We start from the raw sequence: 26938 nt of genomic DNA on the forward strand, positions 1-26938 counted from the left end.
AAATTAGATTAGAAAATATAGGAAAAAATTAATGCAGTAATCAGATAACATATGAATGTCAACATTTCAGCAGAAATGTATTAAAATGTGGTTACACACATGGCCGTGGGAAGTAGGGGTGCTGAGGGTGCTGCAGCACCCATTGTTGGAATAGGCATCAAACAATTTTTTCTGGATGCATAAATAGGTTGAAACAATTTTCAACTTATTTGGATAAGTTCTGTTCAATGCGCTTTAATGCCTGTTGGGCCTGATTTACCAGGTTTGGCTGGTATGCTCTTTGCTGTACAACGAGGTATGGAAGTTGCAATTTGTGAATTTATAATTAAAAGTTCTCTTTAAAGCTTGTATTCAAACCAGATAAATAAAAATGAAATGTATGTGCGCTATAGCCTATCAGTTGCATAAGTAACCTAAATGCAAAAAGAAAAAAAAAATTGCACCTCTTACTACAGCACCCCCAACTTAAAGCCACTTCCCACGGCTCTGGTTACACATGTGCCAAATGAGTGCCAATATCTTATTGTGTCGAGGGCTTAATTTAAACGTTACTTAACATGTTTCTTATTTTTTACAACATTTAGAGTAGGAAGATTTAATAAGGAATAAAGGGCCCTAAAAGATTATAGATAGCTGCTCTTTTGAGTGAATGGCAGCCAAACTGAGAGCAAGTCAAACACCCATTAAATACTGGCGACCTGTTTCTTCTTTGCAGGAATTTTCCCTTCAAACGCAATGGTGCACTGCTCTAGTACCTGAGTCAGTGTGCTGTATCAATTAGTGGTGTTACAGGTTATCTGGGATCACCCTCAACACTTGTGGCATGTGATCCGCGGATCGATACAAAAATGTGTTATCAGGTGGAAACCGATGTAGTGCTGCCTTATCAATCCGCAGAGTTTCGGTGAAAAGAAGGCAGCTTTTAAGTAGTGCGTGTATCCTCTTTGAAAAAATATGAAGAAATTTTAGTTTTTTAGGCAACTTTTACACAGTTAAACGGGTCGAGAGGCGTTGATATTTCATTGTCTTTCGAGTTATCTCAGTTTCATATTACCATGTACGTCGGTGGTCTCAGGTGGAATCAGAAACGTGACGTCACTAATTAGACGTCTGCAGCTGTAAAGTTAATTGGATCATAAATGCCCAAACCGTTTTTATACCGTAGTTATATTAATACAATTAAGTGCTATACATATGCAGCTGTATTGGCATTATTTTATAACCAATACGTCCTTATTTATGTTAATGTAAGATTTCATGGTTATAGTCCAAGACTGTATATCTTTTGAATCTGACCTCCACAGAAAGACACAGTCATACCTGCTAAATTAAAACTGAAAATGTTCTGGAGAGGGATCTCTAGAAAAGATGGGGGACCCCGTTACTGATCGTAAAAGAAAGAGACAAAAAAAAAGAATAGATTAATTTCAAATTCTCTGTCCCTCTTTTTTTTCTTCTAACTTTAGCAATCTTCAATTACATTTTTAATGCCTGTATTTTAATAAGTTGGACTCAATAGTTTAAACACCATGTTGTTACCACCCTTAAAGCTGCTGTTGGTAGTCACAGAGTAAACATCTGTTCAGAGAGAGGGACTTCAAATGTCAACACTATCCCTCCCAAACAGATTTCCTCTTAGCCCCCCAACACAGATCGGTGTGTGCAGTCATGATAGTGCCGGACTCATAACCAATCGGAGGACGTAGTAAGCGCCCCTTAACCAATCAGGACAGAGGATTGGAGATTACCTAGGATTGGTCCGTCATAACGGGAATGAGGGGAATAATAACATTGCTTGATACAAAGGCATTGGAAAACGCAGAGATTTCCGAATAGTCTCAAATTACTCCACTTACCGATAAGTACCGATGGGTTTTGTTACCTTTTATTCGCAGAAAAAAAAGTAATGTCTTTTACACCATTCCTACCAACAGCAGCTTTAATGTAAGATTTCATGGTTATAGTCAAAGACTGTATATCTTTTGAATCTGACCTCCACAGAAAGACACAGTCATGCCTGCTAAATTGGAACTGATGATAAATTGTTAATGCCTGTATTTTGCACTCAATAGTTTAAACACCATGTTGTTACCACCCTTAAGTCCCCAAGCCTTTATCTAATGGTCAGCTATATTTCTGGAGTATCCCTGTATGAGCAGTGTAACATCAGAGTACTTCTTCGGGTTGTTTTAATCAGCCAAAAGTGGTGCTACCATCAGCTGTCAGCTTGTTCATGCAAGCTTTGTATCCCCGAGAAGATATAAAAGACAAAGACAACTCTCAATTCACTGTACAAAATCTTCATTTTTTGTTTTTTCTTCCTTAATGACATACAACAGGGGACCCGTAAACAAAAAGAGAAAGTCATTTGATACAAGCTAGAATGCAGTTCAAAAATATATAATAAAACAAAATCAATAAAAAGCAGGTCTCTCATCCCTTGTAGTTGGAGGAAATAGTTTGAATACAGCTTAATATGATGTACAAAATATCACACAGTGATAAATTGCTAATAAAAAAATAAAAACACAAAGAAATGAGAGTCCTTTACCTTGGCCTCTGACTGGTAACAGATTTTTTTTTCCCACTTTTTTTCTGAATTTTTCACGTTTTTTAATCATTTTGCTTTTTTACAAGTTATACATTGCCATTATCAATCACAAGCAAGATCTATGCCTAGCAAGGAAGAATGATTCACTTATGATACTACAGTATTCTTACATCTTAATAATCATAGTCATAATCAAACGAAAGAAATGCAAGAAAGAAAAACAAGGAAATGATGGACATTTACAGCACGTAATGGCATCTCCAGTCATCATTTACAACCTCTGTTTCGATTTCTTTTTCTTTTTTGATGTGTCGTACTGATTTGTCTTTAGGGAAAACAATAGATCAGAAAGCATCAGTGACTCTCTGTGTTATAACTGAGCTCTAACAGGCTCAAACCGTGTAGTATACACTCCAGATTGTAGTAAAAATACTTGCAGATCATGATTTCTGCACCCTGTTTCTTACCGCTCCACAGCAAGAGCATCCACTATACGATGTAGTGCAAAGTGGAGCCAAATGAGCAGCAAAGGTACAATAATACAGTCGCACCTGGTTGTTCTCTTGTTTTTTCTCCACCACCCTGTTTCAGCAATAAGAAAAATCTGAACTTCGAGCACTAGTGTCACAAATTATTCACCTCTTGGCTCATCTGAACCCTTGGAAGAGACCTCTGACCTCTTGTGTGACCCTGTAATCTTCAAGAGGTAGAGGGTGACCCTTAAAGAACTGATTTTACTCCAGATTTGATCAATCTCCTGAAGTAAGTTCATTCAAATCATCTGTGAAATAACTGGAACTCAGATCAGCCATTAAGGGGCCCAGATAGAGCTGGACGTGAGGGACGGACATCCACACACAGCTTTCTTTTTCTTCTGAAATGACAAAGTAGCTGAATTTTATTGGACTCTCTCTCTCTTTTTTTTATTACACAGGAGCTATTTCTCCCAGCATGCTTCTCTTTTCAGAAAGAGTAAACCAGCTTCCCACCCTCAGCTCTCTGGATAATGTGCTACAATATGCGCAACTGATGCACGTCAAACAAGAAGAGCAAGGTTCTTTGTCAGGCTTTTTCTGTCTTTAAAAGCCTGAATAAATAACATCAAGCCCTGCCTGCAAACTGGCACCCACTCCTAGATGAAACGACAATGAAGGACTGACTTTTCCAGTCAGGTGGTCCTCGCTCTACAGTAAAGATAACTCTATACACTCTCCTCAAGCCTGAAAGGAATCCCTCCGATGAGAGACCTGAACTGTGACTGTGATTCTAAAATGTGACGACGGATAATGAAATGATTCAACCATGACATGTGGTTTCAAAAGGTAATGTGGATCTAGAGGCCAGTGAGTTTCACACAAACACACATATAACAGGTCCCTGATTCTGACTCAAGACTAACAAGGTCTTTCATAGCACCGTGATTTAACTAGTGCATACACACTCACACATGCCCACTCTTATGTAAAGTAAAAAGCAAAGAGAGTGTTAGCATCAGTCTGCAGAGTGGAGCTCAATACTGTACATACTGTAGAAATAGATCATGATACTGGAAATGTGCTGATTACATTGTACAGCAGAGTGACATTCAGTCCAACACACACTTAATCAGAGGCAGAGTCATAGGGACGCTAAGGTACTCAAACAAACAGTGTGACTTGGTGTGTTGGCCGTTAAGTTGAAATTAAAGCTATTGGTTCAAACACTAGTTAGCAACTGGCTAGCGACTCCTCACATCACACACGCACACACACAGCTTAGTTCTCAAAACACACACTCTATCCGCCAGTATCTTTGGAATGTAATACATTGATTCCCAATGAAGAGGTTAGTCAGGTGTTTCTCTGCCCACACTGGGAAATGTTTCTGTTTTTAGTCATGCTTTCGTATGTGTGTTAGCCACAAGCACTTTGTTAACTACCTAAAAAAAGATTTCACATGACATGTGTTGATACGTGATGTGCAGTGCGTGTTTCCTCCGTAGTAGTCCGTGTTATATGGGTAGTGTGTTAGCAGTTCAAGCGCACAAAAACAAAACACACAAGGTGCTTCGCGACAGTTGGTATACTGACCCAAAAAAAAAAGGGAGCAGAAAAAGATATTGTAGTGTAGAAAAGTGTTGGAAAACAGAGCAGCCGGGAGTTTAAAGTTATAAAAAAGCAGTGTGGTTAGTATTACAAGAAGTCACTGAGGCATCAGAGGACAGGGAGGGATTACGAGGAGAGGGCGCGTCCTGTGGCGATGACCCAGCCAGTGGGGTGCAGGACGAGTGTGTGAGAGTGTGAGAGTGTGTGTAAGCAGGTGGAATACGTCCACTGTAGTCTTCAGGGTCTTCTGGCCCTGTTGTTTTAGTAGAAATCTAAAAAGAAAAGCACAAAAGAAGATTAGGAAGGCTGATGAAACCAGTAGAATAAGTTAAGTTATCTGCTCCCTTGTGATGAAGAATTTTACAGATTTAGAGCTGTAAAACAAATTTAAAAAACACTGTATGAAACAAAAAAAAGTCTGAAAAAAATCTGTAAATTGATATTAAAAATTAAATTCATTTAAAGTATAGAGGCACACTGCATTCAGAGAGGGAAAATAGTCCCTTTATTACAAGTTTAGGATCTCGTGATAATAAGATCCAGATCCCTCTGATAACTTACTTTTCCTGAGGGTGTGCAGTGGCCTTTTCCACAATCTCGTAAATATGAGACCAGAATCACTTCATAGGTTGTCACAAAGTAATTAAATAAACTAAATTAAGTTGTGTTATTTTATGTAAAACGTTATTAATCTCCTGTTTTTGGGTGCATGTCACAGAGCTCTGCATTAGGATTAATTACTGCATTAGCGGTAATCAAGAAACATACTACTTTGAATCAGTATGTGAAAAGCATAGAGATATGCACATACGCATACTTGTTTCATTTTGATGGACTTTTGTAAGACCTTCATAAAAGTTCCCAACAAAACCCACCAACACGACGACTCTGCTGTCAGACAAAGATCTTGGCAAGTGCATCTGCGCCAGCGCTGGCAATGAAGGGCTGTGAGGGGTGGAAGGCGACGTCATGGATGGCCTCGTCGTGCTTCTTCCTGTGAGCCGTGATCTCCTGCACGCACGTCCTGTTGTCCAGCATCCACAGGCGCACCGAGCAGTCGTGGCCTGCAGGGGGGGGGAGAGAGAGAGAGAGAGAGAGAGAGAGAGAGAGAGGAGAGAGAGAGAGAGAGAGAGAGAGAGAGAGAGAGAGAGAGAGAGAGAGAGAGAGAGAGAGAGAGAGAGAGAGAGAGAGAGGGAACGAAGACAAGGGTTTATGAAGGGCAAAGATCACAGCAGAGCACAATGTAAAGGAATCTTTCACATCTTTGTCCAAACTAAACTGAATGCACAGCTTCCTCTGAAGTGAGCAACATTGTAAAACTTGAGCCAAGTCGGCAGAATGTACGAAGAGTGTCATTCTATCTAAACACGCCCCTCCCTTTCCTGAGTCCGATGTGTGTTATATAGGGAACAATATACATTGTATTCTGAACCGTTTACAACTTGCCTTTTTTCCCCTCATCCACTAAAATGAGTATTTCATTACTTCTGCTTTAATGTCTCTAACTTTTTCATAAATTATTGGATTTATGCTGAAGGATGCTCAGTAATAAGATATTCAGGCATGTTAGAGAAACGTTAAGACGAGTGTACTCACTGCCAGAGATGAGGTAAGTGCCTTTAGGGTCTGTAGTGAGACAGGTGACAGCATCCAGATGAGCTACCATCGAGTGAACCACTTTACCTGAAAATGAAAACAAATGCAAATGTATTAACATGTGTTAATTTTTACATTTATTCATTAGTTCTACACAAATGAGACAGTCCATGCAGATACCTGTCTTGTTGTCGAGGAAACGGATGGTGCGATTTTCGTGTGCAGTGATGGAGACGGACTCAGACGGGTGACTGACCACACGGTTGATGAGCTCACTGCCTGCAAAGCAAGGACAAAAAAACCTGTCTTAATTCAAAACTGCTTTATCTCTCAATAATCTTTGTAATTTTATATCTTTAACTTTTTTAATTTGTTACATATTGAGTATTTGGTTTGATTCCGTACCATCCTTGGTCTGTGTCTCTAGTGCCATGGTGCTCTGCTCTGTGTTGAGGTCGTAGAGCAGCGTCTCACCTACGTCGTATGACACCACCACCTGGTTTGGGTCAGTAGCCACGAATGCCACTGAGGTGGGTGTTCCGTGCTCTGGTAGAAAAATGACAGAAGACATGATTGCAGGTTGCACATGCAACAGGAAGCTGAAAAGTGGATCTTTATATTCTACATATCATCATACCTCTCTCTTTGTTGAAGACGGACAGGCAGGGCGATGAGTTCTGAGGGTCCCAGATGCGAATGGTGCCATCAGCTGAGCATGAAGCAAGACGATGGTGAACGGCGGAGTAGGTTAGACCCCACACACTGTCCTCATGACCGGCGAGTACGCTGCTTTCAATGCCTGGATCTGAGGGGACACACACACAAGGAGTAAGCTTGAAGGTATGAATAATACTATAACAGGTTGAGGAGAATAGTTTTAAATCTGCAGTTGAGGATGGCTGACCGTAGTTGTCATAAGGATCCACGTTGAGGTCTGGCATCTTCCAACATCTGACAGATCCGTCTAGTCCTCCACTGTAGCATGACTCTCCGTCTTCGCCCATGGTCAGGGACAGAACAGCTCCACTACACCACGGAGGAATGGCATTAATAACTGCACTGCATTTCATCGTATGTAGGATTCTGGACTTGTGTTCGTACTTTACTGACCTGTGTGCTCTGAATGTGTAGATCGGTTCCACGTCCAACGCTGCGTTCCTGTGGAGGGACAGAGTTTAAGTTTGCTTCTTCATTTCATGTTTTTCAGCTGAGTTTGAAGTTTTCTTACTTTTTCGAGTGCATGGCCTTGTTGAGGTTCCACAGTTTTAGCGTTCCATCCTCGGACGCTGTGAGTAGCACCGCCTGGCTGGGGTGAAAGGTCAGAGCGCGGATGGCATCGAAGTGGCTGCGTAGTGTGAAGCGGGGGTTCCACGTCTTCTTAAACTCTTCTCTGTTATCTTGCATCTGATGAGACACATTTGAAAACAAAAAAACACTGTGAGCGTGAGCGTGAAGGTTGGATTGAATGTCCTGTGTTTTGACGAGAGCAGAATGTGTCCTTACATCCATGGACAGGTCGTTATCATTGGCAACAGTGAGGTCAGCCAGTTCACCCAGGTTCATGTCTCCTCCTCCGACTGCATCCATGATGAAGACGTCTGAGGAGAAACCAAGGGCGCCTCCTGCAGGTTAGAGATAGAAGGAGCTACTACTGAATCTTGACATAACATCATGGCTCTCCATGTACACAGGCTGGAGTAACTGCCATGTAAAGCTATAAGTCCGACATCTCTTTGGCAAGAAAGTAGCTTTCTGTTACCTTGCACCCACATTGTGAACAAGTAGACAAATTTATCAGTGTAGGAGCTACTTTTAACTGTAGGTTTACTCCTACACAGTCTCTAAAACTCAACCAAACTGAGACATTACAGCATTTAACTCACTTCTCAGCCACAATCCTGCAGACAGGATAAAGGGGGGACTACCTCGGGAGCATATTCTGTGTATTTTGGGGGGCATGTTTGCTGTGAGAGTCTTACCTTCCCCGGAGCGAGCCTGTCCCGATACAGAGGGGGGCGGGCTGGGTTTAGGGGGGAAGTCCGACATCATGCCTTGTAACTTGTTCCTGCGGTTCTCTGAACCCGGCAGAGGAGAGAGTCACAAAACATCCAGTCATGCAGAGAGGAGGGCGACGGGTGGACGGACAGATTAGACACAGACGAAGGCAGAGAGGCAAAAGTACTTCATTCTTTAAATGCACAACAGGCGCACAATTTTTACTCAATTTTTTTTCAGCGAGAGTTTGAAATCAATAAAAGCACAGGCCAACAGTGTAAATATGACTCAGAGTGAAATGTGTAGAGAGAAGGCAGCATGCGTGATAACCTATGAAATGACCCCAGAGGACAGAAGGTACATCTAAAGACAGAGATGACGGCTACACATCTGTAAAGAGTCACAGACTGAAGTGACAGCTCGTGAAACAGGACAGAGAGACAGGTGGTTGGGAAAAGAGGTTGGTTTTATTGACAAGAGGAGATGCCAAGACACAATGAGAAGTAAAGGATAAAAAGGTGAGCAAGGAGAGGGAGGCAGGGAGGGGTGGGGTGGGGGTAAAAGAGACAGATACACTGGTGGCAGTGATTCTGGCAGTGCTGGTGCTGATGGTGTTGCTATGGCAACAGCGTACCTAGCTCCCGTCCGTCCCCCGAAATCCGTGCCTCTCCCGCCCCCTCCCCATCCTCCCCAGAGCCCAGGAAGTCAAATTCACTGAGGGCGTCTTCCGAGTCGTCTTCGTCCTCCTCGTCCTCGGGGTCCAGGTCTGTGGTCATGGGCTCTGAACCCATCTGAACATGACAGCAGAGCAGAGGGTTAAATACGTTGATCATCAACATCTCATCTTCCAATCATCACATCTCGTGTTTCTTAATCTCACCTTTACACGAGACTTTTTGTTCTTTCGTGGTCCGTCAATGCAGTCTGTGGTCATGCCCTGGAAGTCGTCTTCTTCGTCACTGTCATCTTCGTCGTCGTCCTCGCAACCGTGAAGGAAGGGGATCTTATCAAGCACCGAGCCGCCCAGACGTTCCTTGGAGCTTTCTTTACCTGCGTTCCTGTAAACACACACAGAATGTAAACAACTCCTGCTGTTTGTTGTAGCCTCACCGTGTACTTGTGAGAGAGGGTGCACTGCCTTTTAAACATCTTTCCTGTTCTCCTGCTTTTGAGGGGGGACTTTGCTATTTTCTAACTTATTTCATGGCACAAATGTACAAAACTCCCTCATAATATAATGATGAACTCTCTCATGTTAACATTTTCATAATAAACACAACTGCTTTATTCTTAGCCAGACTTAGATTGCCTGAGTTTTCTGTCTGGTGAAGGTTTTTAATTTCTAACATCTGGCACAGTGCTGTTCAAAGCTGTAAACAAGCCGCCTATAGATTATTACAAAAGGTGTTCAGATTTCCTATGAAATGTCTCAGATGAACATCAAAAATCACAGCAAAGAACAGGTGGAACACGACTCTGCCTTGTTTATAGGGTCTATGCAAAATAGGATCACTGTCTCCTACTAACATGCTAATTTTTGATGTTTTAAAGCCAATTTTGTGCACAAAATGATTATAATTGTAAATAAGACTGCTGTTATTAAGTGGCTGTACACGATTACTGTGTTACTATTAGCCTCAAAGACTTATCACAACATCTGCAAGATTTTTATACAGTTGGTTGTTGTACAGTTAAGTTTGTTATTAAAATAAGATCAGAGATAAAAGAGTCCTTTACTCGTCCCACAACGGGGAAACTCAAGTGTCAGTAACAGAGTAGACGGTGTAAAATAAATATATTAAGCAAACAAGAGCCTATAAAGTCATTTTTATTTCAGAAAATGTATGACTACTGGATTTTCCTTGTGTTGCTATCTGTGGACATCAGCTGTGTCGTCACACTCTAATCAGTGGAAATCAGTGGATCATCCTCTCCCACCATCTCACCTCTTTATTTGTTCCTCTATCTGTCTGACCAGCAACGACTCTCCCCCTGCTCGGGGCTCTGGCTCGGGACAGGCGTCACTGGGTGGAGGCCCGTTAGCCTCGGGACTGCTACGCCCGAGCAATGAGCGCACACGCTTCGACCGCATGTCCAGGATGGTGTCTGAATAACCCACCTCCTCTAGATATCTGCATTCACAGGGAGCAGCACACATAAATATATACCAGCACAAATGACTCGAGCAAAAAGCTAATTAAAAAGTACTGATGGAGGTCACGAGCATCGTTGCGAGATAAAAAGGAGCTGATGACCAAGAGGTCTTACTTGCGTAGTAGCTGACGTCCCTCCTTCCAGGACATCTGATTGGCTGGCTCAGAGTCAGACTCAGCTGGCCCATTGGGAACTACAGAAAATAGCTCGGTCAATAGTGATGTAACGGCAAGACATGAGCAGAGAAGGAGAAAAGCTCCAGGAGTACAGCAGTGAATGCAGTAGGTTATATAATATCTTCAATAAAAGATGATATATATGAGCTTGTTTCACTTACGTTGGTCTGCCTCTGTTTCTGGTTTCTTGTCTCCAGGACTCTGGTCATTTCCTGTCTTCAGCTTCTGGTGCTTGGCCCTGCAACCACAGAAGAGGCCACAAGAGGGCAGAGTTGTAAGCAAACAGAAGAAAATATCTCCACAAATCACTATGCCAAACACTTGGACAGAGGGGTGAGCGGATTACAGAGAGAGGACATGGGAAAGTTCCCTGGCATTTGTCTTACCTCTCTTGTTTGAGGGCGTACTCCAGCATTTTGATCCGCCTCACCAGGTCTTGTTTCATATTCTCCTGCCCTTTCCTCTCCCCCTGTAGGAATGCTACCTGAGCCTGAAAACACATATACATAGAGAATTAAGACACTCACACACTGGTATGAACGATAAGAAAATGTATTAATATAGACACCTTGAGAACACTGTAACTTGCTGTAAATGTGAAGGAAATAAGATTGACATGGAGAGCATGACTTCTGAGAAGTCGGAGTAAGTACAGGGTTGTGAAGCCAGGCTTTTATTTTTAACTTCTTCTAACCAAGGTTTCTGTGAACATCTGCCATTGAGGAAAAACACAAACACACTGCCCAAATTCAAATACCCCTTTTTTTATTTTTAAAACACATCCTTCCTATGAGGGCTTCCCCTCCTGTTTTCTGACGGTTTCCTTCCTCACTGAAAAAACATGTACCTTGAGGAAAGAGTTGTTCAACACCCACTTTTGCAATTTGTAAAACAATTGAAGGTTTAGTTGAGAAAAGAAAAACAGTGATAAGAGGAAGAATGATGACACCGTCAGCTTTAAAAGGGAGGATTTTCTCTGCCCATGTTCTTTCCTCAGAGAATCAGTCAGAAGAAAGGGCTTGATGTGTGTGTGAACACAGGTTTGCACTATTTTTAGTTTAAGAAAAATGCTGCAGTTGAAAAAAAACATGACGATCGCAGTTAGAATCAGGATAAAAAGGGCTAGCCCCCTTTCAGCTCTCAGGGTTTGTATTCAGGTGAGTAGTGTAGTTTTTTGTCTTCCCCCCTCTCCCTGTTGTCCTCTCTCTGCGCTAAGTGGCACTGGAGCCTAATACTGATTATTTTACAGTCCATTGCTCCGCTGCACGCCTCAGTGTGTGTCCACGAGTCTGCTCCCACACGCATACGCAGCTCAGCAAAACTAGAACAGTCTAAAAACAATATCTCACGGGGCAAGTACTCGGTCTACTTGAGAGGGTAGTCAATCACCAGGAAAGTGCGCACTCATATTCACACACACACACACACACACACACAGTCATGTAACCAGCTCGGAGGGCCAGTGGAATACAGGATAATCTGCCAAGTAAACCTTACTACTGCGGCTGCTGCTGCTGAGTAATCCTGATTAATGCAATGTGATTTCATATGCTTATCTGAGAATTTGGGAGATAATTCACAAAGCTAGCTTGTCAGCGCTGCAGGCACGGTCCAGCGGTTTTGAAATACAGATAACTATATGTGGTTGAGACTTGGCCAAGGCTCTGAGGAGAGGTCTCGTTCTTTCACATGATCTAAGACCCTACGAATGGGAACAAATAACAACTAAATTAACCTTGTTTATGTGCACTGAAAAGAGAAGTTAAAAGCAGCATGTCTTTTAATGCACCAGAAAGAAAAGTGATACAGTAAAAATCTATTCAGTCTAGTAAAAAACAGATAAATAAAACGTGCCATTTGCCACAATTGTGTGATAATAAAAGCAGCTAGCATGGTTGGCTTCAGTTTGTTAGCTTGGCACATAGCCTAAGTGCTGTACACAAACTGTAATATATAAAATAGCTTGCAAGTCTGTTCAAATGTTGGAAGAATCAGCTTAGTCTAGCATAAAACACCAACATAATGACATAGATTTGCTCTGACTACAGTATGTTTTTGGTAATTCCAGCTGGCACACTGTTAGCTTAGAAATGTTAGCTTAGCTGCACTCAAGTATGTTTTTTGTCCTGTCATAGTAAATATAAGACTGGATTATCAGGATATAGGCAGAGCAAGCAAAAAATGTTTCAATTTTCAGGCATAAATTGTTAACAACATGCTAAAGTACTAACAGGGCTGGGTAAGGTTTAGCTAAACTAAAACAGCATGTATAGTACTTTCTGGGTGCTAAACAATATCTGGTTGAAAATAGAGCTGGGCGATATTGAAAAATATGTAATCACGATAACATTTTTCATATCAGTCAATGCCGATAATTATCACGATAAATATCAAATCATTATTTCATTTAAATTTGAAGGCAGATTTTTGCCCCTGAATGAAAGTTGAAGACGGTTTGTTAGTTTGTATCTAGATTTAGTTCACTGATAGACTTCTTGAATCCATCATTTCTGACAGTGCTAACAGGAAGCAGGTCTTTTGTGTAAGATGAGATTTTTGTGAAGTTTTAGTTTGTAGATTCTTAGTTTTCTCATGATGAGATAATCTGCAGAATTTGATTTACATTTACAACAATCGAAGAAGAAGAAGAAGAAGAAGAAGAAGAAGAAGAAGAAGAAGAAGAAGAAGAAGAAGAAGAAGAAGAAGAAGAAGAAGAAGAAGAAGAAGAAGAAGAAGAAGAAGAAGAAGAAGAAGAAGAAGAAGAAGAAGAAGAAGAAGAAGAAGAAGAAGAAGAAGAAGAAGAAGAAGAAGAAGAAGAAGAAGAAGAAGAAGAAGAAGAAGAAGAAGAAGAAGAAGAAGAAGAAGAAGAAGAAGAAGAAGCTTTATTAATCCCCAGGGGGAAATCTTGTTTTCACATTTGTGTTATTTTTCGGTCATGCTACACGCACAGTTTTTGGTATATACATACAATGCATACACATTCAGTGGACATGCACTTAGGGAGAGATGTCAGAGTGAGGATGCTGCCATCAACCAGCGCACCCCAAGCAGTTGGCGGTTCGGTGCCTTGCTCAAGGGCACCTCTGCAGTGCCCAGGCAAGTGAACCAACACCTCTCCAGCCACCAATGCCAAACTTTGTCCATACTGGGACTCAAACCGGCAACCCATAGTCACCCCTATGGACTGTCAAGTCCCTATGGACTGAGCTACTGAGCCCACCTACCTCTTACTCTGCGACATGATTGGCTGTTCACTGCCATCGTCTTATTCTGTCTAATGTTGGGTGGCAACTAGCGTTTAAGACACCTGAGCTCCCCTCCCTCTCCAGTGGTTGGGGGGTTGTAACTACAGGTGTAAATATATACATTCTTATCGAACATTTCTTATATCTATATTGAGAAAAATTATACCACAATAATAATCGTTATTGATTTATCGCCCAGCCCTAGTTGAAAACAGATGAAACTTAGATGGTCTTACAAATGGAAAACTCCCCATTCTCGTTAAAGGGGCATCTTTCAAGTTAAATGCAAAAATAAGGTTAGCATTTGAGCTTTGACCGGATATAGACGTTTCTTATGGTTCAAACTTAAGAAACCTATCAAGAAGCCATGGGGAAAGGGGAATGAAAACTAGCTCTAGACCAATGGACGTCTGCTTTGTGGAAGGTCATTTAGGTCAAAATCACACAAAAAAATGTAATTTAAAAATGCTGCTTTTGCTTAGCTAAATGAAAAAAAAGACAAAAAAACCCATCAAAACAGAATAACAAATCTTACAGTAAACTATTGTGGAAACTAAGTGTTCCTTATTTCCACCTCTCAATGGAATGTGTCTTCTCCTACATCCTCAAGGGGCAGGGCCACGTTTCTGCGCTTACTCACCCACAGACGAGCTACAACCTGCTCACATACACACACACAGATAAGCATCACATCCATCTAGTGTCACACTGAGTTCCAAGAGCCACGGGTTCCCACTACTGCCCAAATCCTCAAATCCCTGACCCTGCTTTGTTTGCCAAGATAAGTGACAAGGCTGCATTGTGTATGAAGTACAAACACACACATACGCACAAACATTGTCATGGCCGCACACTGCAAGAATTGTATTTTTCTGATCTATAAATGAAGCCAATACAGAGGGATTATGTCAAAGGGTTTATTGCTGTATGTCAGTCTATGTTGCTTAACTTCTCAATCTTTTGCCCTGACCTCATTTAACTTGTACTTCTATAGTACATTACTTCTCTTTTAAAGTGGAAAGGTACCAAGGTTCATTGAGTTAAATATGAATTAAGAGTGGATTAATAACCAAAGCACATACTGGATTTAGTAAAGACAGGAACAAATGCAGCTTTCACACTAGCTTTCATGTAAAATAAGGTCCAACAACGAAGAGCTTGTGAGTGAGGAAATTCACACACAAACAAAACTCCTTTAAAACACACTTGTATTTGTACTGCCCTAAGCTTTCAGTTTGTCTGGCCCCTTGCTGGTTCCGGCTTGTGTTTTGCTCACCTGTGGGACTGACAGAGGTAAGACAAGGCAGTCCTTTCATCAGATAGGAAAGGTGTTCTTATTGACATTTTGAACTTAAAGCAGGACAAACGGTGTCCCAACTCTTGAGTTATGTGCAGGTTAAATTAAATGGAAGAGGTGAAATAAGTGTTTAAAGCTGACCCATGTTGGAGAAAAACAAATCTATAGGGTTCATTTCACACGCCATTACACACAAACTCCTTCCACCATATTGCCTCTGTGTGGTTTTCTTTGGATTATGTTGGTACATTACAGTACAAAAGAACCTTGTTACAAAAAAAAAAACCTGTTGTGCCACCTGATCTCTGCTTCCTGTGGGTGTGTTTCCCTCCATGTGGCCTACCGGCAGCTGACCTTTCCCCAGTTTGTAGTAGCACAGAGGGCTGACACATTTAGCCTTTTTTTCTGCCTGTCCCTCTCTGCAAGCTGCAGAACGGGGTCAAGGGCAGCTTTCCCTCCTCCACTGGCCACCCCCCATCGTCTCATCCCTTCATCCCCATGAGGGAATCCATGAGCCAACAAGTAGAGCAGTGAACTTTTCTGGGACAGTGAGCTTTGACGAAGTGCGTAGGACTGTAGCCACAGTGTAGCGTTTAGCTTGAGAGGGTCATCCTACAACGTTTGTCTCGGTGCGTGGGTTCATTGGAAGATGCTTGATAAGCATGAGTAGTGAAAATATACTGCGTGCCATTATTGTGGTTGAGAAGAAGTTATCTATTCATGAGGATTATTTAGGCTTCAGGGTAAAAGCTGAGTTTGGAAATGAGAGATCAAACAATAACAAGTGAATCACAGACGAAAGGGAGGGATGGAATCAACAATGGGAGTACTGCGTGGGAGAAACACACACAGTACTCATAATGCAGCACATATGTATGTCATATATGTGTGTCATGGCTAAGAGCATAGAGTTATTAATTAGAGATGCGTGCCCAGGGCCCCGGGGCCACACTCAACAGGAAGTGGTGTCATGTAGGTCACAAATAATCTATTCCTCACATCTACTGACATGGTTAATGAAGAATGAACACCTGAAAATGAGAAAAATATCACAAGGAACAGGTGAGAGTCTGCCCTTTCCCCCTGCAGAATAAGTGTAGCAACTTGACTCGCCGTCTGTTTGTGAATTAAATTATTATGAGGACAAGCTCATTACTTCAGGCTTGTTGCTACACAGCAATGTAGTAGTGTGGTTTGATGGATTACACTGCAAAAAGCTTTTCATGAGTCTAAAAAGCAGAGGGGGGGAAAAGGCCACGGCCACCTCCTGTCTCCTGAGCTGCTGTCTCATGCTGTCGCTGGGACGTCCCACCTGGCCCTGAGTGTGTGTGCGTGAAGGGGGGGGCTTCATACCCAGCCTGTCACAGGAGACATGACAGCACAGGTGGCTTTCTCTGCCGAGAACACACTCACAGAGACGACACATGTTATGCGGTCCCGGGCTACAATTGCACACATCCACACTGCTGCAACATGATAGTGTTAATCTCTCAAATGGTGCTGATGGTTTTGTCAAAGGATTATTATTATAGTTCCCTTGTTTGCCTTAATAAAGACATACAAGCGACATGTGAGCCCATAAACAGTTTACTACTAACTGTACAGGACACCACAAGCCAGGCAGGGCATGCTATCTGGCATGTTGAGAGCCCTGCGAGCCGAGCATGCTAGCAACAAAAGCCAGAGGCCTGTGGCCCGTGGGTGTTAAAATGTAAGCTAGGTCAATGTTTCAGCCTGGCACTCAAGCGATCTGCGCTTTCTCTCAGCACAGGACATAGTGCTAATTGTACCCGTGAAACCAGACCATGTGCAGCAAACACACACACATGCACGCAAAAGTTCCACAACAAGTACTAATGGCATGTCGGACACAGCGATAGCCCACTTCTGACTTCCACTCACGCTCTTCTCCACACACGACTGTAAAAGCAGCGATAGCGAGCGAGGCCTGTTTGTTATTGTTCATCCATATTTTATCAGGATCCTATTTATAACTACGTAGGATTGAGTCAGGGGCAAAATGAGAAAGAGAGTGACAGGGAGAGGCAGTGATATGTGTTCCTGTGGGTTTGTCGAGCGTAGGATTTCCAGAAGATAGTTAATTACAGCAAAATGTGGCTACGAGACGAGCCACATATGAGCTTAGAAGCAAAAAGATGAACTGATTTTCCCTTTCGCCCAAATGCAGAGCCAAAAGACCGTCGAATGTCTGTATGTTTCCCTAACCTTTCTTAATCCTGGAACAATTTGATGAGTAAGCACACTCTGGCCCAGCAGTGCTCTACCTCACACAGTCACACACATGCATGTAGGGAGGCTGCATAGTACAGCCTCTGTCTTCTGCTGTCAGCCACTGAATAACTGCAACTATTGGCTACCTCATGCCTTGCTCAAGGGCATATCTATAGCATTGACTCACACATTCATATAGATTTTTCTAGATGTTTCACAGATTCAAACCAATGACCTTTAGGAATAAAAGCTACATGTAGGCATGTGTATGGATGGTGGGCCCTCTTACATTATAGCACATGCTGTAATCACATTCATTCTGACTTCAATCTAAAGTGTAGATGTTGATAGGATGGTGCTTCTCCACTGGCATCAATCTAAGTCAGTCAAAATGTCTGAATCTGAAAAATACAGCTGCATTAACTCAGTCTCATCAATCTTTTAAGCCCTTAGTCTAAATAAGCATTTCCTATAAAGCTGCCAAAAACACAGATGCAGATCTTACTACTGACCAATGTTTGTTAAGATTATGCCTCAAAGATTTTCATCTGGGGAGATTAAGAAGTTAAATAGGTTGTAGTGTAAATTCTCTAAGCTGAAAGCCAAAGAACCTGCAGATAAGAGATAGAATTAAGTAACGTCTGTTGTTGTTTATTTTCGTGGGGAACTAAAAACAAATGTTTGTTTTTTCAATATAATTGAATAAAATCAGCATCAACATGCCATCCCATGGAAAGCCTATATCGCTGTTTGAAACATAGCTCTGACATCAAATCATCTAAACATCTGAGGAGCATGATGAGAACAGAAACCTGTGTTAAAAGGTCAGTCTGATCACTTTCTCATCCCTGCAAGTTTAATGGTAAACAAATAAAAATCAAACATCCATCTACTTCCTCACTTTCCTTTGAATTTGACACAAACACCATAACAAATAAGCACATTTCCCAGATGCAGTGATTTCAAATCCTACACACAAACCTTCACTCAAAATGATATTACACAGTGTTTGTATTCTTCCATGTTTCTGATGCATTGTTATCTATGAGACAGAGCAGGTAGCCACGCCTATACTCAGTTGAACTACGTTTTGAATTTGCAGGATAATCTGATGCGTTAGTGGTGTGTCATGATATACCTCTGTTATGCAGCCTGTCTTCCTGAGTGAGTTGTATGATTATAAGGACATTAAGGGGTGAGGGCTCTGATTTTTCCCCATCATGATGATACAATTCCTTTCATTTCGGTTTCTGTGTGTGCATTGGTCCTTCATCCCATCTGCAATCAGACTGTTTAACACCAGCACTGCTGTGTCCTGATAATCATCTGTTCTTAGCTTTCATTCCACTACATGGCAGTTCTTATGTGACTTGGCACATTCACAAATAACTACTGTATCCATCTGAATTAGGGATGCACCGATCCGATCCTGGTATCGGACATCGGCTAGATCAGACTCAAAAAGCTAGATCGGATATCGGTGACAAGGGGCCGATATATAATGCCGATCCATATGGCAGATCTATTCATCTCAGTGGGAAACACTATGTTGACATATTTTTATTTTCTCATTTGAAGCAGTTTTTTTTTTATACAGAATATGGAATTCCTCTTATCCACTGCTGAGGTTTAAAGTTGAATTGTAATATCTGTTGGTTATGAAGATTAACTCACGAAACTGCTGGTACGTATTTATAATCTCTTGAATAATGATACTGTCAGTTTAAAAATGTTTATTTTATTTTGGTTTACAAAGTCAGAAAAGCCTGAAGTTGCCAAAACATGATTCTATCCTCACATTAAGGAATAGAGATTATTAAATTGGTACCGGGATCGGATCGGCTAGTATCGGTATCAGTAGGATCGGTGCATCCCTAGCAATAACTTACCTTATCTATTTATCAGATAGAAGTGTACACAGTGTGTATATATCTGTAATAGTTGCCATATTTTATTTTTACTTTATTTTTATTCATTCATTTATGTTTATTCTATTTCATTTCAATTTATCATATTATATTATATTATATTTCACCCTTGTCATTGCTATTATTATTGTTATTAGATTTTTAAATTATGTTAGTGCATTGTTGTAGTCCCCTGTGTTGTAAGCTGCTGTAACAAAATAATTTCCCCCAATGGGGCACAAATAAAGTATATCTTATCTGATCTTATTGTGGTCAGCTTGCGGTCACGGAGTCCCTTCCTTTCCCTGTCTGTCTGTCTGGTAGCGTTACATCCTGGTCAATACACTATTACAGTGTACTGTTAGCCTGTTAGCATGTTGTCATACTGAAACAGATTGATTGTAGGGTATGTGTACTGTCTCAAGCCAGCACTTAACGGGCTCCTGCAATATGCGTCCCGGCTCTTTTTGATGGCACAAAGTCGCACATGCATGCTAAATGATCAGCACATTTACCCTGAGTTCGTCTCTCTCAGCCTCCCAGCGGTATTTCTCGGCCTGGAAGCGTCCCCACTCGTACTGGATGAAGTGCAGGATCCCAGGAAGCGTCATTCCAGGGTCACCGTCCTGCAGCTCCCGATTCTGCGACGACCCGGGCATTGCTGCTGCTGCTGCCATCGCCGTTGCTGCTGCCATCGCCCCGGTCGCCGCAGCTGATGTCGCCTGGCTCGGTGCTGCTTTGGGCCCGTTTGGGTTGCGCCCCGCTCCACTGCTGCTGCCGCCGCCGCCTCCGGAGTTCGGGTTTGGTCCTCCGCCGGATCTGTCCGCCTCCATTTTAGCCGTTCAACCTCTCGCCAGTATAAGGAGGTGTAAACGGACAGACTGTGTGAACAATAATAATGAAAAAGTACCTCGAACCCTCCTTCCAGACGAGCACCGCTTCACTATAGGCAGCCCTCTTTTCTTCCTTTTCTCACGCACAGAGCAAAATTACTATTCAGGTGGTAAATACTACACTTCCGCTTTCACACTTTCAAAATAAAACTGAGTCAGGAAAAACATTTCAAACACCATAAGATAAGATAAGATAAGATAAGATATACTTTATTGGTTCCCAATTGGGGGAAATTCTTTTTTTTTTTACAGCAGCTTACAACACGGGACAGGAGAATACAACAATGTACTAACATAGTTAAACAATATAATAACAATGATAAGAGTGATGACAAGGGTAAAATATAATAGAATAAATAAAATAGAATAAAATAAAATAGAATAAAATAGAATAAAGTAAAATGAAATAAAATATGGCAACTATATAACTATATACTATAAAACTATTTTATTATATTTTGTTGTATTTTATATTTAAATTTTAGATATTTAAAAGCTGGACGAGAGAAAAAGCATCTCGCTTTTCCTGTATGTCTCGTATATATAGTGAAAATTAACAATAAAAACCTATGAATCTTGAATCAGATATATACACACTATGTACACTTCTATCTGATAAATACATAAGGTAAGTTATTGCACGATAAAAAATGCACCAGGTTATTTAAAAACAAACATACACAGTATGAAGAACAGTGCGATTCAGATGGATACAGTTGTTATTTGTGAATGTGCCAAGTCACATAGTAACTTCCATGTAGTGGAATGAAAGATAAGAACAGCTGATTAACGAGACACAGCAGTGCTGGTGTTAAACAGTCTGATTACAGATGGGATGAAGGACCTGCGGGGTGGGAGTCTCATAGACTTTTTTATTAAACAATGCTTTATTTTCTACGTAGTTTTCTACTGTGAGACGTTTGCTCCACTCACACCGAAACACGACTATGGAAAGTCAATACATTAAATCAAGACTGAAATATTATTGCAGGGCTTTTATTTTGTGTATCCCGGATCTTTTTCCTCCTTCTCGTGGTTGCAATTGGAAAAGCCCAATGTGGGTGACAAATAAAGGGCCATGTTTGCTGTAATACAATGAACATGTCGCTAGGGAAGTTCATTTCCTGCCATTTTGTGAGCAGGGAGGTTTGACGACGGTAAAGTCAGCCGAATTAATCTACACCTGTGTTTCCGTTTTGAACTTTCATTAAATTGTTTTCCCTAACATGAAGGGTTAGTGACTCTGGAGCTGGCTTAAGTCGGGGGTGCTGTAGTAAGAGGTGCAATTTTTTTTTCTTTTTGCATTTAGGTTACTTATGCAACTGATAGGCTATAGCGCACATACATTTTATTTTATTTATCTGGTTTGAATACAAGCTTTCAAGAGAACTTTTCATTATAAATTCACAAAATGCAATTTCCTTACCCCGTTGTAGAGCAAAGAGCATTCAAGCCAAACCTGGTAAAACAGGCCCAAAAGGCAGTAAAGCACATTGAACAGAACTTATCCAAATACGTTTAGTTTTTAAGCAGGCCCACACACAGGGCCCATGCATCGGGTTATTTTAAAATGAATAATTATTTAAAATTGCTATAATTATTTCTCAAATCTTCCTCAGGCATTACATTTTCGGAAAATAATAAAATGAAAAAAAAAAAACTGATTTATTGTGTTAATAATGTATTTATTTCAACTTATTTATGCATCCAGAAAAAAATGTGTGATGCCTTTTCCAACAGTGGGTGCTGCAGCACCCTCAGCACCCCTACTTCCCACGGCCATGCTCTGGAGCACGGCATATTCATTTAAGACATATCAGAATTAGAATCAGAATCAGCTTTATTGGCCAGGTATACTTGAACACACAAGGAATTTGTCTTGGTAAACTATGCTCTCTTTACACAAAGGCATAAGAATAAGGCATACAAATAAAAATATAATAATAATAACATCAACTATAAACACAAAAGAATAACAAATAGGCATGACTGATATGTACAGGCTAAAAATAATATATGATAATAGTGCAGTGGTGAGTAGTGCAGAGGTAGTTTTACATTAAAAAAGTATATGTAGGTGATAGTTAAATAATAAAATATGTTAATTCTGCTTGGAGAATTGTCACATTGTATATCAACATGTTTATTTACAGAGAGTTTGGCACACAAAAAAATTAACACCAATTTTTTTTCGTTTAAGGCATGGCGCTTTGTCATGAAAACTAAGAAGATGGAACAATTATTTATGGATGAATTTCAATCTCTCGATTGTGTTTCGTAGTATGGCAGATACATCTTTGAACATTATGTGGACTTTGTTTTTTCAAAATGGCCTTTTGTTTTGAAGGATTACAAAACGGAAGTCTCAATATAATAATAACAACATCAGCTATAAACACAAAAGAATAACAAATAGGCATGACAGATATGTACAGGCTAAAAATAATATATGATAATAGTGCAGTATGGTGAGTAGTGCAAAGATGCTGGCGTGAACGTGAGGTAGTTTTACATTAAAAAAGTATAAAAAATAAAAATATGTTAATTCTGCTTGGAGAATTGTTACATTGTATATCTACATGTTTATTTACAGAGCGTTTCATCAATCAAGCTTTATTTATATAGCACATTTCATACAAATCAAGTGCAACTCAAAGTGCTTTACAGCGATTGAAAAAAAAAAGAAAGAAGCAGAAGTAAAACAATGGCATGACATATTAAGGGAAAATAATAATAATGCTAATAATAAAAATAGTACTAATGAAAATAAAAACGGAGCTACAAGCTCCTTATCTTTTGCTGATAACTATGAGAAGAAAGCTGTTTTGTTTGGAATGGTGGTTGCAAAATAGCTATTACTAAGAGTATGGAAGATGGACTCTGTGCCCACCTTTGATCTGTGGCTGGGAGAAATGGTGAACACTCTGAATCTTGAGAGAGAGAGATTCCACAAAGAAGACAGAGGAAGTGTGTTCAATAACATTTGGGACCCTTTGCTAAACTTTCTTCGTGGCAAAGATTAATATTCTGTCATATCTGCACCATCCTGCTGCAAATATGTCTTTGTTTTTTCACGTTTTTTTAGGTTTAGGGGGTTAGCTTTTATTTTTATTTTTGCTTTTTTTTGTGTGTGTTGTCAAGTCTGTATTTTCTACGTTTATAAAAGCAATAAATATATTTTCAATAAAAAATAAAAATAAAATAAAATAAATAAAATAGAGACCAATGCACACCAACAATAAAATATGTGTTATTAAAATAAGTTAAAACATCAAAATTAATTAAGAATACAAATAGTTAAAATAGTTTTTTAAAGGGTAAGGATAATAGTTGAAAATAAAACTAAGGCTAAAAATGTCAATAAAAACTGAGTAGATAAATAAATAAAATAAATGAATGAATAGATAAATAAAAATAGAATAAGATAACAGTTAAAATTGCTAAAATAATAAAGCAGCACTTGAATCAATATAACAGTAAAAGGTAAGTAATAAATTGGTTGTTTTTTTTTTCAAAATGGCCTCTTATTTTGAAGGGTTAGAACCGGAAGTCTTTCTAATGTTGCTGCGGGCAACACGGAGAGCAAGCGTGTAGCAGCATGATGGTGAATTCATGCAGGTTAGGTTCCCTACCGCTGGTCAAGCTTCTGAAAAGCTGAAGGATAATGACATTTTTAAACGGGATGTCTTTAGATTTAGTTGTGCATCTATTTTTAAAATGTCGGAGACTCGGATTCAGTCACATTTTAGCTAACACTGGACCTCTGTTTTCAGATTTGCTTCCATGCTAGTACAGCTGGCTAATAGTGACCACTATGAAAACCAAAAACAGTACAGCAAGGTTAAAGGGTGTAACGTTGCTGGGGCTTATTGCGATGTGGCTAATGCATTATATTACTGAATGTGCCGTGCTAACAATTGTGCCATGAGGAACAAAGCGCAAATCTGAGGTGAGCTGTGCTACTTCGTTTTAAATGGCACTTGATTTGTATGATTGATAATGCTGCTAGCTTTATTTATTTATTTTATTAAACCTTGCACATAGATATGGATGTCCTTGTTTTGTATCTAAGTGAATGAATAAAAGACATTAAGTCAATATTAATACTTAAATAATTCAGAGTGTTATTTCAAATCCAAATTTTGCATTATGAGTAGGAAATTGTATATGGGTTTTTATGGAGAAGCTCTGTACAAATGATAAATATTATACATATGAGACCTTGGGCTAATTTTTTTTCTGTCTTTTGCAGGTGTTCCCCATCTCTCATTTCTCCACAGTAGCAACATTTGGGACGCAAGACCCCCAAAATTAAAAAATTCTCCCCCCAAAACTGGAAGGTTAACATTCATTGCCATGCGTATCAGTCTCTGCCAGGGCCTGTTAACGGGTGCCATCGTCCTCAACCTCCTCATCCTCTACTATGTATCTCGGGCCCAACAGCAAATGATGGAAAAAAGAAAGGAACTTGGCAGGGGCTCGAGGAGAGCTGCCCTACCAGCCTCTGGTCTAGGGGGAGGCCTTGGGGTTCTTGTAGGAGCTGGAGTTGAGCCAGGAGTGGCTGGGGTGGAGGGACACAGTCGCAGCCCACGAGTGACAGTTCTTCTCCGGGAGTTTGAAAACTTTGAGAATTACGTTGGAGACGTGGCTACTTCCTTCCTCCGCCAGAGACCTGAGCTTCCATTTCTCGCTGTCGCTGACACATCTCCATACCCTCCCTTAGTGCTTCCGGAGGGGTCTCGGCTTCTGGTGCTCTCCCCCAGCCCGGATCAGCCACCGCAAGCTCACAGGCCAGAGTTCCATGTCCAGACTGAGTTTGTGCTGCTGGTGCCTGATGGGCTGGAATTTGAGCAACCTCGCTCTATAGAGAGGCTGATCAGGGAACTGGAGGGTGAAGGTGGGGGTCCGGTGAGGGTGGTTGCTGCACCCGTGCTGGCTCGATCTGCAGTGCAGTGTCTCCACCTGCGAGTGAACCTCAGAGAGTGGACAGCCACCTACTCGCCAGCTGCGTCTGGGAGCAGCGGGAGTGTGTGCACGGCTTTACAAGGCGATGCTGTAGTCCTCATTCGCACTGAGGATCTTTTTAACCTTTCTGTGCCTCTGGGGCGGCCCCTCTTCTCCTCTCTCTTTGTCCAAACTGCCCTCAGAGGCTGGAAGGTGAAGCTGCTGGAGAGTCCCTGTTTCTCTGCAAATCACCGTCCCCTCTTCAGCTCTGCTCATAACCAGTGGAAAGCTGACACTCGACTGAAGGAGGCCACAGGGAAGCTCATGAGGAGCTTTGGTTTGAAGCGCCTCCTGCTGCCTGATGGGAAGGAACAGTGGTTTGGTTGCGGTAAAGAGACGACACGCTGCTTCGGCACAGTGCAAGAAGACACTCCAGATTACCTTTACCTAGATCGCTGGACACCACCGTGCTGCCTGCGAGGTCTCAGGGAAACCGCCAAATATGTCATCAATATCCTGGAGACCTCTGGTGTGCGTTACTGGATGGAAGGTGGGACTTTGCTGGGTGCCGTACGCCATCAGGACATCATCCCCTGGGATTATGACGTGGACCTGGGCATTTACTTGGAGGATATACCCAACTGCGATCACCTGAAAAACCTGGACTCAGGCTCCCTTGTAGATGCTAACGGTTACGTATGGGAGCGTGCAGTGGAAGGAGATTTCTACAGAGTCCAGTACAGCGAGGCCAACCACCTGCACATTGACCTGTGGCCGTTCTATGCGCGGAACGGCGTCATGACCAAAGACACATGGATCGAGCACAAGCAAGACGTGGAGTTCCCAGAGCACTTTCTGCAGCCACTGGTGCCAATGACGTTTGCCGGGATCACTGCCTTCGCTCCCAACAACCACAGAGCCTTCTTGGAGCTCAAGTTTGGAGAGGGGGTGATTGAGAACCCGCAGTATCCCAACCCTTTAAAGAAAAGGCTGGACAAAAGTAAATTATGAGGCATGAAAGAGACTCAGAGACTCTTTAAAAAAAAAAACAGCCATAAAGATGATGCAGTTTCAAAATGATGGAGATGTTTACCTAAATTTCAGTCCACACACTTGTCTGCTGCATCAGGCGTATTTAAGTGACAAAGACTGGTTTCAGCACATGTAGTGCTCAGTCTGTATGTGTTGTACAGTAGAGTATAAATAAAGCAGCTGTACATTTAACATTATTTGTAATATGCATTTCTTGTTACAAGGTACTGTGTACACAACCTTGAGCAGGTTTTCAGGTTTTGTGAATATTTAAAAATGAAGTGTTTTCATCCAAACAGAAGCTTTCTGGATATTTTTTAACTGTTGTATTGATTTGCACTCATTCTTCCAGTCTTCAGTTTTGCACTGTTTATGAATACAATTATTGTATCTGTCCAGATTTGGTCCCTGACAGCAGTAATGTCGTAACACAATCATCCATCCTGTTATTGTTGGCATACTGTAAGAATGTTCTATCGGGCCTTAGTATTCAGTTGAGAACATAAACTTTGAATCAACATGTATTACCCTCTGTGCAATTACGTGTGTTACTACTGAGCGATGAACAGAATTTCAATTCAGCACCAGCCTCTCTGGGTACGACATGTTACCTGTAATGTTGTGTGTGATGTATGAAGGTGTCACTCCATTTCATAAAAAGGTTGAATAAATCTGAAAAGGGTTGTTTCAGATTGATATATCAGTTTGAGAATCTGTTGTAAATACATTAAATGCTCAATACTAGTTGTAATTCTTCTGGAACACTAGGTGGCGCCGCATGCTTGGTTATCCTTTTGCCGTCTGCATAGCTCCTCAGCCTGCATTTACTAGT

The 26938-nt window shown here is 41.1% G+C and overlaps 2 protein-coding genes across 3 annotated transcripts; one reads left to right on the forward strand and one right to left on the reverse strand.

The window, feature by feature from the left end:
• Positions 1 to 2284: 2284 nt before the first annotated feature.
• Positions 2285 to 20276, reverse strand: strn4 (striatin, calmodulin binding protein 4). 2 transcript variants are annotated; one of them, XM_034700864.1, is made up of 18 exons: positions 19753 to 20276; positions 10943 to 11046; positions 10718 to 10794; positions 10495 to 10573; positions 10173 to 10358; positions 9107 to 9284; positions 8861 to 9017; positions 8211 to 8306; positions 7735 to 7853; positions 7460 to 7635; positions 7342 to 7389; positions 7136 to 7257; positions 6869 to 7036; positions 6637 to 6777; positions 6412 to 6510; positions 6232 to 6318; positions 5511 to 5699; positions 2285 to 4907 (listed from the first exon to the last, which is right to left on the reverse strand). In XM_034700864.1, the coding sequence occupies exons 1-17, from the start codon at positions 20068 to 20070 to the stop codon at positions 5530 to 5532; spliced, it is 2325 nt and encodes a 774-aa protein (XP_034556755.1). In that variant the 5' UTR covers positions 20071 to 20276; the 3' UTR covers positions 2285 to 4907; positions 5511 to 5529. The 2 variants fall into 2 exon arrangements, with proteins under 2 accessions (XP_034556755.1, XP_034556756.1); XM_034700865.1 differs by having other exon boundaries at positions 2561 to 4907; positions 7735 to 7829; positions 19753 to 20228.
• Positions 20277 to 23682: 3406 nt separating this feature from the next.
• Positions 23683 to 26802, forward strand: fkrp (fukutin related protein). Its single transcript, XM_034700985.1, has 2 exons — positions 23683 to 24079; positions 24383 to 26802. Exon 2 carries the CDS (start codon positions 24487 to 24489, stop codon positions 26083 to 26085), a length of 1599 nt encoding a protein of 532 aa, XP_034556876.1. The 5' UTR covers positions 23683 to 24079; positions 24383 to 24486; the 3' UTR covers positions 26086 to 26802.
• The last annotated feature ends 136 nt before the right edge of the window (positions 26803 to 26938 follow it).

This window comes from Notolabrus celidotus, chromosome 14 (genome assembly GCF_009762535.1).
Source record: "Notolabrus celidotus isolate fNotCel1 chromosome 14, fNotCel1.pri, whole genome shotgun sequence".
NCBI classification, from domain to species: Eukaryota; Metazoa; Chordata; class Actinopteri; order Labriformes; family Labridae; genus Notolabrus; species Notolabrus celidotus.